The sequence below is a fragment of the Oryza brachyantha genome, chromosome 5 (genome assembly GCF_000231095.2).
Source record: "Oryza brachyantha chromosome 5, ObraRS2, whole genome shotgun sequence".
In the NCBI taxonomy this organism is placed as follows: domain Eukaryota; kingdom Viridiplantae; phylum Streptophyta; class Magnoliopsida; order Poales; family Poaceae; genus Oryza; species Oryza brachyantha.
This window is the reverse complement of record NC_023167.2, coordinates 13224162-13240550: the sequence shown is the minus strand read 5'-3', so window position 1 is coordinate 13240550 and position 16389 is coordinate 13224162. Positions and strand designations below refer to the sequence as shown.

The 16389-nt window shown below is 39.8% G+C and overlaps 3 protein-coding genes across 3 annotated transcripts; all 3 read right to left on the bottom strand.

The window, feature by feature from the left end:
• Positions 1-3563: 3563 nt before the first annotated feature.
• LOC107304265 lies at positions 3564-4178 on the bottom strand. The gene has a single exon (XM_015837511.1). The coding sequence runs from the start codon at positions 4093-4095 to the stop codon at positions 3703-3705; it is 393 nt and encodes a 130-aa protein (XP_015692997.1). The 5' UTR covers positions 4096-4178; the 3' UTR covers positions 3564-3702.
• Positions 4179-5295: 1117 nt separating this feature from the next.
• On the bottom strand, positions 5296-6104 carry LOC121054538. The gene has a single exon (XM_040524551.1). The coding sequence runs from the start codon at positions 5993-5995 to the stop codon at positions 5654-5656; it is 342 nt and encodes a 113-aa protein (XP_040380485.1). The 5' UTR covers positions 5996-6104; the 3' UTR covers positions 5296-5653.
• A 4637-nt stretch (positions 6105-10741) lies between these two features.
• On the bottom strand, positions 10742-14966 carry LOC102707492 (RPA-interacting protein A). Its single transcript, XM_006654348.3, has 6 exons — positions 14701-14966; positions 14183-14278; positions 13326-13539; positions 13008-13084; positions 11903-12013; positions 10742-11806 (listed from the first exon to the last, which is right to left on the bottom strand). Exons 1-6 carry the CDS (start codon positions 14761-14763, stop codon positions 11645-11647), a joined length of 723 nt encoding a protein of 240 aa, XP_006654411.1. The 5' UTR covers positions 14764-14966; the 3' UTR covers positions 10742-11644.
• Positions 14967-16389: the final 1423 nt, after the last annotated feature.

Below are 16389 nucleotides of genomic sequence, written 5' to 3'. Positions count from 1 at the left end.
TCCTGGCTGATAGGCTGATACTGCTGTGACACACTGAAGATCAGCTGACACTGGGTGCACTGCACCTGGCCCTCCAAAATCTTGATTGTTTGTTGCCATTTAACTCAACATGTCCAAGTGGGTACGACATACACAGGAGAAGGAATTGGCAGGAGAGAGAGAAACAGAGACATCACTAGTATCTTTCCTTGGCCATTGTACCATACTTCCATATCATATTCAGACATCAAAGATTCAGAAGGCCTTCTTCCTATATGTTCTTTGGGGGAGAGAGCGGGTCGCTCGCGTGGCGTGGAACGTCGGTGACATGGAGGAGAGGAGGGTGAGCGCCTCGCCGGCGGGCGGAGGGGAAGGTGGTGGCGGCGACGAGTGGGAAGCGGCGGCGCGGAGGCGGAGGGAGCCGGCGGCGGGGGCGGGGGCCGGGGCGGCGTACTTCACGGCGGAGCTGACCGTGCTGTTCGCCTGCCTGACCGCGCTGCTGGTGTTCCTGCCGCTGGTGCTGCCGCCGCTCCCGCCGCCGCCGCCGACGCTGCTGCTGGTCCCCGTCGGGCTCATGGCCGTGCTCCTGGCGCTGGCATTCTTGCCGGCCGACGGCCGCCGGAGCAGCATCGCCTCCGACGTCGCCTCGTCGTGCCTGTGAAAAGAGCGGGCGGGCCGGGAGGGATCAGGCTCGAGCTCTTCGATCGATCCTTTGCTGATGATTTGGTTAGCTAGTTTGTGACTTTTGTTTTTTGTTTTTCTTCTTTCGTTTTGCGACTTGTCAAACCCTCATACACATGTAGTGATCCATAGTGACCACGAAAGGTGTAACCTTGTGAGTACTTAATTAGGTGAGGTGACTAATCGATCGAGTTGTACGTAGGGTTCGCGTTCACGCAATTATCACGATGTGTCTTTCGTAAGCCGGTATGGTTTAAAAATTATGTGTGATTTTATAATTTTTGAAAAAAAATTGATAACATCCGAAAAAAAAGTTATGGTCATATATCATACGTTTTTTCACGATTATTGATATTGTCATGCTACCGTAATTATCGGCATATATATCATGATTATCAATATTTTGTGAAAATCGTACTAATTATCGTCAATAATATTGCGATAATCGGCACCGCTCGATTTTCCTTCCAAACCCAGGGCAGTTTCACTCAAGGTCTTAAAATTCAAATTTACATGGTTTTGGGTGATTATCACAATTATCACCATATCATCGTCTCGCAGTTTCAGAAAAAAAAAAAACGATACTGCAAAGCGTAGCTGTAAGCACGTAATCAAGGCATAGAACTAATTTAACGAATTGAGCATGATTCGGTTGGTTAAATTCGTTACAGTTGAACCTACGAAATCCTAGACTTGGTGCTCATATTTTCTTGAGATTTAATCTGAGAACACATTATGTGCATATGTGCATACGTTTAGTAGTAAACGTGTACCTACGCTACATGAGGATAGGCCTCCAAATTTTCATTTCATTTTCACATGTACTAAGGTGCCTAGGATGCTCTCACATGGGGTAATTGTTTAGGTTTTTCATAAAAAAGTCAAACAGTATATTTATAAATAAAAAAATAATGTATGAATATAACTTGTATATATGTATTCTTGACGATTTAACAGCCAATGCTGGAAAATAAACTTCGGTGAGAAAACCTCACAATCAACTCTATATTTAAGGTTAAAAGTTTAAATTTTGTCGCAAAAGCAAAAAATATGAGGGCGGGTCCGAGGGTTTCATGATCGTGCTCCTGGCTCCTGGCACTGCCGTTCTTGCCGGCCGGCCGCCGGAGCAGCATCGCCTCCTCGTTGCCGGAGAGGGACTCTCTTCAGTTTGATTTGCTGTTTTGGTAGCTTTTGCGATCTTTTCTTTTGCATTTGGGATGGACATTAATTGTAGCTTTGTGACTTGATGGATCTTATACATGTGTACTGGCCAAAGGTTTAACTTTACTTAAGTACTCCCTCTAGTTAAAAAATGAGTACAACTCTATCATTTGAAATTCGTCAAGAAAAACGTGAGCATTAATTTTTAACCTACAAATATTTACTGACCCATAAAAATGAGTGTATTTTTAGCACATGAAGAGTACGTACTAGTGCAGCATTTTAAATAGAGGTACCAGTAAATATCACAGGAGTACTAATCTTATACGGTTGTTGCTAAAATTGCACTCTGTTGGAACCGAGTACTTAATCAGGGGTGAGCTCATCAATCCAGCTGCAAGGATCTCTATATCTAACTTTAACGATGAACGCAAGCCCTTGTAAAACGAAAGAATCTGTTTTTCACTTTTGTTTGCGATTATAAGTCAAAATTTAAATTTTTAATCTTACCATTATAGCTAATTTAAGTTTTTTTATTATACTTTATTTTTTTAACCTTTTACAAAGAACATATATATAAAAGTTTCTTTTTTTTCTTTGGAAAAGCCAGGTGATGACCCTAGAAATCGAAAACCACATACTTTATTTTTTAACCTTTTACGAAGAACATATATATAAAAGTTTCTTTTTTTCTTTGGAAAAGCCGAGTGATGACCCTAGAAATCGAAAACTATACTTTATTTTTTAACCTTTTACGAAGAACACATATGTAAAAGTTTATTTTTTTTCTTTGGAAAAGCCGAGTGATGACCCTAGAAATCGAAAACCACATATACAACGAACCAATCTACAAGAATTTGGTTCGTCCTGTGCTCGTTAATTCAACCACCCAATCTTAATCGACGCATGCATCAAATGGGTTTAAATATTACTCGAATTGGATGACCGTATGCATCGATGAGGCTTAACATTTCCTCATCCACGAACATTCGGTCATCCAATCTTAGTTTGTGATACACATGCGTCGAGGGTGCGCATGGGTTTTGCACCTGCAAACATTCAATGCCATCCAATCTTGATATGATATGATTGAATGCTTGCATTTGGGAGTAAACTATCTGGAATTCAAATATCTTGTGAATCGTTCTGCCATCCAATTTCAATCGGATGGTACACACGCACCAGAAAGTCGATACAGGGTTAAAATATATTTCCCGCAAATCATTTAACCGTCCAATCTAAATCGGACGGCACACACACACCAAGAGTCTATACGTGGTTTAAATATCTTTCATGCGAATCATTCTACCATCCAATCTTAATCGGATGGTACACACATCAAGACTATATGTAAGGTTTAAATATCTTTTTCGCGAATCATTCAACCACCCAATCTTAATCGGACGATACACATGCATCAAGAGTTTGCATGGGGTTTGAATATCTTTCCCGCACGCCAATCTTAGTTAGCCGTATGATAAACATGCATCAAGAATCTGCAAGGTTTAAATATCTTTCTCGCAAATCATTCAACCATCTAATCCTAATCATACGATACACTTACATCAAGAGGCTTATATATGAGATTGAAACATTAGTCCCACACTTATTTAGTTGGATCAATCAAATAGCAACATACTCCTCAAGATGAGATGAACCTAAAAAATTGGACCCAAATAGTCACAAATCAAGATCAATAGAAAACCTTTATGCATTAATTAGGAGATCCAAATATAGCGATGACACCTGATAAAGATATTATTTATTATTTTTCAATTCATTATGAACCCTTCAAGATATCATATCATATCATAAACCAAAGAGCACAACATGAGTCTTTTAGAAATCCAGCAATAGTACGCATAGAGATCGGTTCCCATACTAGGAGCTAGCTCGAGAAGCACCACCTTCGTCGTCCTCCTCGACCTGTGGTGGCTCAGATCCTTCCACCTCCTCCATGACGATAGCAGTCTCTACATCTCCTCCCCCCTTCTTCTCAGGGAGGGCAACATCATAGGTAGCTCCCCCGCCACCTCTGCGTGCATAGATCTTTCTCTTCACAAAGGCTCCCATACCGTAGCCAGGTTTGATGGATGCATAACGCCTGACACAGAGCTGGCCAACAGCGACCGAAGCAACCGTGAGGGTTGCGATAATCGCTAGAGCCACGATCACCGATCCGTAAGAACCACCAATGCCCGTGGCAGCACCTCCATTATGCGACACACCTCGTGTCATCATCAATGGTGTTGGAGGCGACAAGAAGGATGCCATCCTATCTCTTCCTTCCTAGGATCCCCAACAAGCTAACAGGGGGAATTAAAGGCTAGGTTTGCACATAAGATGAAGCATGCATATGCTGTTGTGTGTGATGAGATGGGATATGCTTCCCCTGGCTACCCCTTTAAAAAGGAGGCTATAGGGGTATAACAGGAAGGATAGGAAGCTTCTGGACATCATTACAGAATTGCCCTGGCAGTGTAGTAGCACAAAAGCTGGCCCATCGACCATCGTCGGATGAAGATCTAACGGTATCAGCAGCTAGCCTCTTTGCGTGCAAGCATACACTTGATCGATTTCATCTCGATGACCCAAAAAGGAGCAAAAAATTATTAAGCTGAGTAAATTACGCATATAGGGACAAAATAATATAGCTGTGCTCTTTAAGACTTTATTAATACGGTTTTGCATGCAGCGGAATTTGTACTGATCTGGTGGGGCCCACGCGACCATGCCGTTCTCCTCCTCCCTCCCGCACCCTCGCATCGCACGCTGGTCGCTGGTCCCCACCACAGGTGTGCCGCCAGAAGCCCAGATTGGCCCGTCCAGGCCCAACACCCTTGATGGGCCGAACGGGCGGACCAGACCGCTTCGTTGGGCTTCAAATTAGACGGAGCAGTGGAGGCCCATATGTGAATGGACAAATAGATGAGTTCGGGTGGGCCTTATCTGTTTTGGACCAGAAACATGGGCTGGGCCTGCTCTGCTCCACCGGAGTGTGCGACTCGTAATTTGCTCGGTCTTTCTCCGGGTGATCGTGGCAGCGTATTTGCGAATACAGAATAATTTGTAAATAAAAATTTTATACGTACGTTCTGGATAACAAACAGATGTTATGAAATAAACTTTAATTAATAATTTTAAAATTAAATCTAAATTTAAGTTTGAAAATTTAAATTTTAGCTTATAAGGATGGATAGAGACGAAAAGTTGAGGTTGGACCCCTGCCCACGAACGTGCTTAAGCTCATGGCCTCAATATTCAGCAAAATTTTACCAAAATTTCAGCTTTGGCTAGAAAGTTCAGGCCAAAATCATCGCACCGCCGAATTTTACCGAAACTGTGAGAGGAAAAATCCATTCTGATCTTTCCTACCCATGCCATGATTAGCGTAGCGCAGCACAAAGAAAAGCAACTTGTTGACGCAAAAATTGAATCCAACTCCAATCATGCGATGATTACCACACGCTCGAATCATGCTACACGTCTCAAAACCATCAGGAAGCTTGCTTGAGATCAAAGCGAGTGCCAGACAAAATTTCAAAAACCTCTCGCGTATAACAACCAGCTGTAGTTACAGTAGAATTAATAACCACCTTACTAATTAGTTTTTCTATCTGAATTACAAAAAAAAAAGGAGAAGAGAAGAGAGACGAAACACGAAATCGAATCTGCACCTGTTTTAATCGATCGATGGAGGTGGTATTCACAGCGAGTGTTTTCATCGCGATTTGACCACGACGAAGCAACGCAACAGCAGCGCTAATCCTAACCGAGGAGCAGGAGAAGACGACGAACGTGGGGTGACGTACGGCTACCTCCTGCCTCACGCTCACGCGGCGCCGGCGCCGATGCAGGAGAAGACGCGGACGCTGCGGGCCTTGGGGAGCGCCACCCTCAGCCGCCGGTCCGAGGAGAGCCCCACCTCGCCGGCCAGCTCCTCCAGCGACCGGTTCCTCCGGTGCTGCTCCTGCTGCCGCTGGCCCAACGCCGACGCCGACGACGACGCCGCCGCAGAAGGGTGGAGCGGGGACCGCACCTCCTGCTCCAGCCACAGTCGCCTCTGCTCCGCGTCGTAGAGGTCCACGCCGGCGCCTCCCGGGAGGGGCTCGCCGCCGCGGCCGCTCCGGCGGTCCTTGATGGCCCTGTAGAGCAGCGGGATGAGGCCTTCCATGGCGCGCCGCCCGCGTCGTGCAGCGAAGCTGCGAGGTGAGGGTTGGTTGGTTGGTGGGAAATGCGGTGTTTGGCTTGGGTTTGGTCTGGTTGGGTTGGACCAGGTGTGCCGTTTTTATACCAAGGTCCTTATTATTATTTTTCATCCATGTGCAAATTGCTTTTGGCATGCTTATCGAAATGGTACTCCGTAGTAGACGATAAATTTTAAAGGCATTTGTAAATTTATCGCTGGTTTTTTCCTTTCAGTTTTACAGGGATATAATTCGAACGATAATTTCTAATGATATTTTTTTAATTTTTGTGGTAGTTTTGTAACAATAATTTGAATCAGTGGTAAATACATGATTGTTCATTAATATTATTTTTCTTTCGTGTTTGAACTATAGCTTTATGGTAAGCACCAAAATCTAAATTAAGAAACATGAAAAATCTTTGAGTATTTCATGTTCAAACTAATCAATGTCGCGGTGAAAATGTTGAATATATATATATATATATATACACACATTATTTGAATAATCCCCTTTAATTATTAACGGCGTATTTTTGTTATGCACTTCTATATAAATCCTTTTGACTGGGGTTTTTGCTCGCATGTTACGGCTTACTTCTTCTTGGCTTGCTGACGCTGCCCCCATTTGGATCTTTCTGGGATGGCACACTGGGATTGGAGTAAGACATGAATGAATTGAATTGATGGATGCGGTTTCTTAGGTAGAAGGAGCTGAGATTTGGTCCGAGCTGGAAGATGATTAGTTGGACGACTTCTTCGGTTAAAGGATATGGCAATATATTAGGAGACTATTCAAAAAAAAAAAAATCGTTGCTTGCGTACGTCTAATGTAACAGAGGTACATCCATTGCTTGCCGTAGCAGCTTGTAATGTGTAGGACACCTGATCTGGTTTTGTTTTCTGCATTTTTCTTAGTAATTTAGGGGGTGATTGCTTAGCATTTTTTAGAAAAACCAAAAAACATATTTACAAATAAAAAATAATTTATAACTAAAATTTTTATATACGTGTTCTTCGTGATCTACAAGTCAAATCTAAAAAATAAACTACAACGACAAAACCCCAAAATCTACTCCAAATTTTAAGTTGAAAATTTAAATTTTGGCTTATAAACATAAGCATACGCAAAAAGATGTGGCATACAATTGTGCCCATGTACAATCCAACTGCAATATTGGAAAATACTTCATAATATTATCATTTTATCAGGATATTAGATATGGTACACTAGGAAATTAGTTATTAAAATTGAATTTTGAAGACCAAATCGACATCGAAAATAACATGCCTTTTTTAAAATCAGATGGAGTATCTTCTAAAAGGAAAAAAAACTCCACAGAGCTGTTCATCTTTTTCATGAAGAAGACTACTCATTCTACTCATAATTTCAAACAAGAGATTATAAAGCATTATATAGCTTCATCAGCCACTTGGAAGAAAAGAATGATGCGTGGAAGAAGCAACCTAAACCAGGAGCAGAATACGGTAAATACATACATCCTACACAAACACATATACAGAATACAACCGAGCTGAGGTAGGTATACTCAGGGACGTGTGTGAGTTAGTTAGGTGGTCAATCCGATGGATTTGGATCCCATGCAGTCTATACTGTGATTGCAACTTATGCAGTCTGTTTGATCTCAATTCAACGGCCCAAAAAATTTTACGATACTGTTCATGCGAAAACACTGTAGCATAGGCACTGTAGCATAGGTACTGTAGCATCACATAGTGGCCTTTGGTTGAAAAGATGAACGGTTGAGATCCGATGCAGTTCTTAACCTGCAGTTGGTATTTTGACACCGGATCTCAATCCCAATCCGATTTGCATGATGCATGGAAGCTTCTGCAGAGAGCCATTAATAACTACTCCCTCCGTCCCACAAAAAATCAACTTTTCGATTTTTGCGTCGAGCGTTTGACCATCCGTCTTATTTAAAAAAATTTTAAAAAAATTAGTCATACATAAAGTACTATGTATGTTTTATCATCTAATAAAAATAAAATTATTAATTGTAAATTTTTTTAATAAGACGAAGAGTTAAACATTATATCTAAAAACTGAAAAATTGATTTGTTTTGGGACGAAGGGAGTATGAATTAAACCTTTTGTATGGCAGAAGTACATAAGCTGGATACATGTAGGAGTGCTTTGGGGAAGATGGTGGGGGTAGGCTGACGACTGACGACCCGGCTGGCAGGTTGACTGGGAATAGGAGTAGGAAGAACAAGCTGACCAAAAAAAAATGCCAAATTGGCATGCCAAGTGTGGCCGCCATGCATGATTTGGCCTTGACAGTTGACACCTAGTCGTACTACTATTCTTCACCAGGTGGAATAAAATAAAATAATTCTAAAAATTCTCCTATGAAGAGCAGGGATATCATATTATCCTCATTGAAGGCTCCTTTTCTTTTGTTTCTATCCATTCATCATAACTTCTCTGCAGTTCCTTTCTTTGCCTTTTCTTTGCCTAGTGCTAGTGCTGTATGTGAACGTTGGTTACTTCATATATTATTATTATTATTATTATTTTGCCGGACCGGCTAAATAGCGGGCCAAAATTCTTAAGATTGAAAGAAGAATTTACAGAAAGATTATATTTTGGAACAACACATCCCTGCGACACAATTTGTACTTCGCAGATATGTTAAGTGGTTTTGTGTATGAAGGCCTTCCTTTTCTTTCCCTACTGTAGAATTCCAATTGATTGTCAGGACTCCTGTCTCCTGACCATTTTCAAGTTCAAGAGGAAAAGAGAAGAGTTTTTTTATGGGTGCTTCCATCAATATGCCAATATGCTTGAACAGTCTCCTGCTACAAAATGGGAGCATGGAAAAGAACTGGCAGGAAGAATCGTGTAGGGCTCGGACCTGTGTCGTGCTGCTTGCTTTGCTAGTCAATTCTGATAACACTGAAAATTCTGTAGAGATCTTGTTCATTTGCAGTCACTGAACGCACGAGGAAACTGAAGTAGACTGATCTCTGCACATACTCCAAAATCTCCAATAATTAAGTACGTAGGACGGACAGCCTGTCCCTGATGGCATCTTGACTGAGACCAGTGCAAATTAACAGCAACATCGCGATGATCTGATTGATATTTCAGCCGTATTAGCAGCACAATTGTCTGGTCCTGGCTGACTGCCTGGATCTTCAGCATGTGGAAAAAAAACATCTCTCTTCTCTGAAGTGCAGGGACATTAGTGATCAAGACAGAAATCAATTGATAATCCGAAGTTTGGTTCAGAAGCTGATATTAAATTTAAAGAAATTGATTTTAGGATCAGTTTTGGGTTTCTTTTTTTGTTGTCACTTTCATTACCCATCTCTCTTTTCCTGATTGTTAAGGAGGCATGTAAAATTCAACCTAAAATTATTCTTCAAAAACAAAGTTTAAAGATCCAAATCGCTTTGGAATATAAACTCTGCAGCTGAACCAAGCACATGTTATGCTGCTTATGTTCATCTATTTCTTCACTCTAGTAGTAACTGTCACCTTTTTTGAGAAATTCTAAATGTTGGTGCTGCAAGTGCAACTGTGCAAGTGGTGAGTGTTGTCGACCTAGCTAGCTAGTTCCAGATTATTTTTTGGACCAATATACTCTTTTTTTTTCGACGTTTCAAAAGTGATGGTATACTGCTATGTATGATCTCATATTTCACTTGTCTTTGTTGACTGTCTCTTGTGCTCTTTAGTCTTTACCCAAATTGGTTTGAATGATGTCACTATGTTGAAATTGAGTGAGTGAAATTTGCATTGAAAAAAAAAAACATCTCAATGGAGGAATTTTACTAGGAGAGCTAGTTTAGGATGAAGTGAAGAAATCCCCATTTCCACTACTTACATGTAAGATTTTGGCAACGTACTGAAATTTATTCGCAGAATTTCTTAGAAACATATTCAAATGTTTGCACACTATTGGACCCCCACGGACTGAATTTTCTGCCTGGATTTGGATGCATTTTTCCGCTAATGTCACATATGAATCTCTTATTATCCTGACACACGATTGGAGCCCCACTGGTTTTTCACTTTTTTCCTAATCATGAAGTCATAACAGTTAATAGTGGAGCAGTTGTTCCAAAAGAATACTATAATGTTAAACATTATATGGTAAACAGCCATACTATAATCCCAACGAATGCTTCTTCCTCCAAGGAAAAGATTGCTTTTTTTTTCTTTTCCTTTTTGTTTACCCATTCCTCCCTTCCATCATCAGCTAGCAAACTTGACTTTTAATACAGATCTTGACAATGTTGTTTTCTATAACCACAAGGTTAGGTGATTCTCACCAGGGAAAGACAAAAGTAAATGGATAAATTCATCTAGGACATAGTCGTGGATGACTTGGTCGCGTCGCTTTCTCTTTCCCTTGTTTGTTGTAGTGGCATTACACTGTCTACCTAACCCAAATTCATAATCAATTCACTGTGCACCTCCCCTAAATTGAAGCAGTACACTTTGATTCAATCAAAAAAAATAGTTTGTTTTGAATCTTTCAAAAAAAAGGTTTGAATTTGAAAGGATGTATCATGGATGTCTGTTGCTTTGAATGCACAACATACTTATTGATTGATGCTCAAACTAGCTAACTTGTATATCGCATAATTTCACGGCTCAGCTCACAGCTGTATCATGGAACATGGTATGTTGCTAATTGCACAAAAGCTGAAAAAGAAAACCACTATAGATAAGAGTCGAGTCCAAGTGGTGGTAGTTAAGATGTGGCTATCAAGATATATCAAAAAAAAGTTTTCTTGCTGAATTACTCCCTTTCCTTGATACATCAATTACAAGAGGAACATGTAAACAAGACAACTGTATGTACCAAAGGTATCAACAACATGTTCCTAGTTACTTTGGATGCTACTCCATGCTTAAGGTATCCTGCCAAATTTAAAATCGGTTTAGTTGGCATCAGCAAGATTATTATAACTATGCTTTCCTGATCATGTCATTCACCATTCTTCATGTCACCACTAACTCGTGTATGGAAGATGATTCGGTATATTATCTTATAGAGAAACTGCAAAACCTCCAAATCATCAGTTTGAAAGGAAAAAAAATTCCGTCAGCCATGTTTGAGCTCACAACATCGTAGGATAATCTAGTTCATATTACTGACTGTTTCATGTAAGTTAGGCAACAAATTGTTGACCAAGCTCATCTGGCTAATTTACACTGCACTCTTAACTCTTCACGTTAAGAAAAGAATAAAACAAGAAAGACGTACATGGCACTACATATGTATGACTCTTACTTATCGATCACCTTACCACAAAAGGGGTACATCCGGGCCTGTTTGGAGAAGCTTCTCCCAGCTGTAGCTTTTTTCAAAAACTGCTTCTGCCAGAAACTGCCTTAAACGGTTCATAGCTTTTGGGAATCTGTAGTTATAGATTCTAAAAAATGAACTAAGAATCTAGAAGCTGGAGAAGCTGAGTTTATGAGCTTTTCCAGATTCTCAGAAGCTGGCTATCAAGCAGCTGCTTCTCAGAATCTAAAACTCCCCAAGACAGGCTCAGAGTCCTCCCTTGTGAAAGTAAATGAAAAAAAAGGTAATCTTCTGGAAGTATGGACACGCTCCCTACACTCTGTCATATAGTCTTCATCAGCATTGTAGCCATTTATATCACAACATCAAAAGTGTTGCACTCTTCGCACTGTATGTAGAGGGCAGTCAACTCAAACATAGTCTGTAAGCAGAACTTGGGTGCTGATTTGCATCCTCTATCTAAGTGATCCATATGCACATTAGCCAATCTTTCCCGCAAGAATTCCAGGTTAATCTGATCAAACAGTAAGTTATAAATTTTGGTACAATCATGTTATGAAAAACGATCTGAATGTGTTGGAATACAAACAAAGTTGCCAACAGGAACTACCTTATCTTCTCCAAGGTCTAGGCGTAGTTTACATAAAGTACAATATATGAGATTATGTGTTTCTCGAAGCTCTCCTTGTTTGCAAACTGGGCACCAGAGCTTAGGATTTGTCTGGTATTAATATAGCATACATTAAGAATTTGTTCAGAACAAAGGGGGAAAAGACATTATGGAAGAACAATAGATTGATAGGAAACTGAAGGCATGAGACCAACAATGCTGCATATTCTAAACGACAGAACACAGCAACAAACAATACCACCCTGTTCTGACCATGGGATTTTTCCTGTTTTCCATCGGAACTTAAATGTTTCTTGTCAGTTCCTAACATCAAGGGATCCAAATACCAGTTCTAACAGTCCGGACCCTGTGACCGCTACCAGAATAAAATGGCCAGAATATATAAATTCCAAATAAAATAAATTATATCAATTTCTCATGATCTCATGGCATCATCTTCAAATATTACCCTCATGTTTCATCTGTCTCCTTCAAGAAAACCCAGATATATCACATTCAAATCAATGCGTAGGTCCCAATCCTATATGCCTATGCAAACTAACTATAGTAATGATGCAATTTGTGATTACTTTTTCTTATTAACCATAACAATGTTTTTCTTATATACTAAATCTATGAAAATGTAAGCAATAGCCAGACCAAAAGTTGAATCCAAAATTTTAATTAAAAAATCAGCTACTGACCCACACCAGTACTGATAATTGGTCTTTTAATTCAAATATTCAGATTTAGACTTTTGTTTGGTAACCAGTTTTTTTTGGAGGGATCGAAATCTTCTATGACCAGTATTCAAAACCTTGCTACCATCAGCCAAAACCACTTACATTTTCACTGTTCAATCTACCACAATGTTACGTGATATATCAAAATAAGATTACACAAATAAGTACAGAATCATAGAGAAAATATAGATTAGATCAAAGACAAGTTTCAAAGAAAAGGGAATGGCTTGAACCAAGACAAACTCAAGCAAGGAAAGTGATTTTTATTTTTATCTATGAGATATATATATACAGTATAAATGCTATATAGTAAACAAACTTAACTAGCAAAATGTTGAACTAAATGCACAACGAACACATACCTCCTTGTCATTTAATTGCATATGGTCTAAAACAGCCTGAGCTAAGTATTCATCTTCTTCATCGAGGGCCTCCAACTCTACAATAAATAGCAAATGTTTTTAATTGACACGTTTTCTTCATCTGTAAGATATAGGAAATTTGAGCAGGTGTGCAAAATGAATGTGAGACTATTATGTATAGGGTTGTAAAGTATGAAAGAAACAGCTTATTAGATTGTTTTTGCAGTTAAAACTCCAAATAGAAGATGCCAAAACAGATTGGTGACCACTGACCAGTACTTGAGAAGCAAAGCAAAAGCAAAACTATTGAAATTGTACCTTTCTGGATGAATTCTTTTCTGAGATCTTCATAGAGAAGTCTCTCCATTTCGAGCAATATATCCTCACTTTCAGTCTCAACAGGTTTAGTTGTCTGCAGTCCTTTATATTCCCATATCGTATCAGCTTCTTGGTCCTCTTTTCCATCCCCATGCTGTTTTAGTTTCTCTAATTCGACAGAAATAATGTCCCTGACAGCAGATTCGACCTTTATCTGTCAGTCGACATAAGCAGATAAATCAGATGTATAAAACACATAAAATTTTCAACCAACACAAATTATGTTAGCAATTAGTACGAAGATTGCAGAGTAATCATGATATAATAGGAATAATGAATCATATTTATAGACTAGGAATAGTGATAATGTATTCAGTTCTACAATATTGATCATCTTCATGGTATCTATTTTTCAATATGGATCATTTTACAGAGAAGGTGGAAATGCATGGAACCAGAGCCATGTATCAGTTACATTTAATTAATCAATCATTAGTCAGGCAGTAAGCAATCAGGAACCATTCATAAGTGCATTATTTTTTAGTCCTTAGCATTTTTTATTTCAATGGCCACACAGTAATAATGTGATTTAAGTCTGAATGTCAAATTTGAACCAATTAGCTTGATATTTTGCCTCAGTTTGATAAGAAAGATAATGTTAACAATGATAAGTAGCATTATAGGTCACAGTTAACCTTACCAGATGCAAGAAGCATATTGTAAGTATTCAGGAATGATACCAAATCATATGGAGTATTTGCCTTTAAAATGATTAAATTATAGCAAGAACATACATTGGTAATGGTGTCTGTATGAAACTGGATGACATTATATGAAATATAAATAAATTTCGATACCATGTCATCATTAGCAGGCAGCGGCCCATGGATCCTGTTCTTCCAAAGAAACTTGACTCTCTCCTCTTTCACTCTCTTCAGACAGTTGATCCTAAGCTGTGGGCAGCACAATAGGGAATAAGCACAAGTTATTGACAAGCTGGGCAAAACGAATCACATCAATCGACAGAGAGCATTCAAGCAATGCTAGGAGCACAAGTAATTGCATAGGAGCTGCAATGTGCCCATAAATCTTGCTGAAGCAATGGTGAATCTTAACAAATAACAAGAGAGAAGAAAATTATTTTGTGAAGCCGTCTAGGGCACCATCTCACTCGGGCAATCGGCCGAGCACCTTGCGCGCATTATGCCACCAATCGGTAGCTCCCTGCTGGCTCCCAGCCGCTCCTCCCAGCAATCTAACAGTAACAATCACGCCTCCCAACTACTCCCGTCGTGCAAAGTATATCGACCCCGAGAGCCTCCTACTCCGGCGGCGGCCAGATGGGGTGCGGGGATGGACAGACGGACGGACGAACCTCCTCTTTCCAGTCGGGGCGGCGGGACTTGATGGAAACCCTCCTGGGGCGAGCCGAATCCATCGCCTCGCGCGGGGCTAGGCTGCGACCCCGAGAGGCGAGAAGGCTCCGCCCTCCGTATCGCCGGCGGCTGGCCCGAAATCCGAGATCCCCGAGAGGAAGAAGATTTGCGCCGCGCCACTCGTCGTCGGTCGTCGTGCTGCGCCACGCCGGACAATTTCTCTACCCCTCCCTTCGCCTTCAAGTAGCTTCAAGCCTTCAAATGCCGTAGTTTAAGGGCCTATTCGTTTTGACCTTCAAAACCAAAAGATCCAATTTCTAAGCATGGAATTACTTTGAAAGTAATTCGGTTCGTAAGAATGAAAAAAAATTTCTCTTTTCTACAAAACATAGAGAGAATATAGAAAAATTTTCATCCACTTAAACCTCTTGGAAAATTACTACGGATTGGTGTTGCCATACATCTCCATTCCACCACTTTCCTATTCCTATTTCTTTGGGTTGAAATTTCTCCGAACCAAATAAAACCTAAAAAACCACTTATTAATAATTAAAGTAGTAATTTTTGAGCAAATGTTTACAAATGTTCTTAGCGATAGACAAATAAAGGCTAAAAAATAAACACTAATGCAGAATATCCTAAAATCAACTTTAAAATTTAAAAGAAAATGCTGCAAAATAAACTGCGAGAAAAACCCAAAAGTTAACTCCAAAATTATATTTTAACATTTAAATTTCCGCTTATGCTTATAACTGGTTGGCAAAACAATGCGGGTGTAAGACTAAATATTGTGTATCCGTTTAGTGTTGTTTTTAGGTAGTATTGTTACGAGATTGGGGTGGGGAACATAGACCAAAGCTCCTATGATGTAACCTTCCTCTGACTTGGTGGCTGACATGTGGACCTGATAACCATGAAGCCCACATGTTAGGTTTTATGTCAGAGAGAAAATAAAGTCAGAGAATCTCAATCCGAGAAATATAGGATTTGTTATAATTGTCATGGGATTCAAATAAACATTAGCAATTTATTTTCAAAACATCCATTAAATAAAACTATAGCTCCAATATATGATTTACTTTGAAAAATATTTTTATGTTGGTGTGTTCTTATTATTATACTCTATTGTCATACATAATGGTTACATATAATATAAATATTAAATTAAATTATGAAATCTCATAGGATACCAGTATGAGATCCTTTGCACTATATATTTATATTTATGATTTTAACTAGAAGTAGAGAAAAAAATCCTACTAGAAACTACCGTGTTGTGCTCTTTGCTGGAGAACACTGCAAAATCATGTTTTAGTCTAAGGGCACCGTAAAAAGGTGGTAAATAGCCACTAGACACCGACGACATTATTTTATAATTTTTATTGGTTTTGGAAAGAAAAACACGATCAAAGTACCAAAATATCCTTGAGATGGTAGTGCCGGATCAGAAAGAGCGACTCCTCGCTGTCCTCTGCCCCCACCACATAGAGCTCGCCCAGCCTCCTCAGCTCCTGTGAGAGCCCGTTCTTGTCACTGTCCTCTGTCTCTAACGTGAAAGAGACAAGGGTATTTTTTTTTTACTTTCACCATGTTTTCTCTTTCTAAAACCAGTGAAAACTGTAATATAATCTCGTCGATATCTGGTTGCTAATTATCACTTTTTTATGATGCCCTCCAACCAAAATACG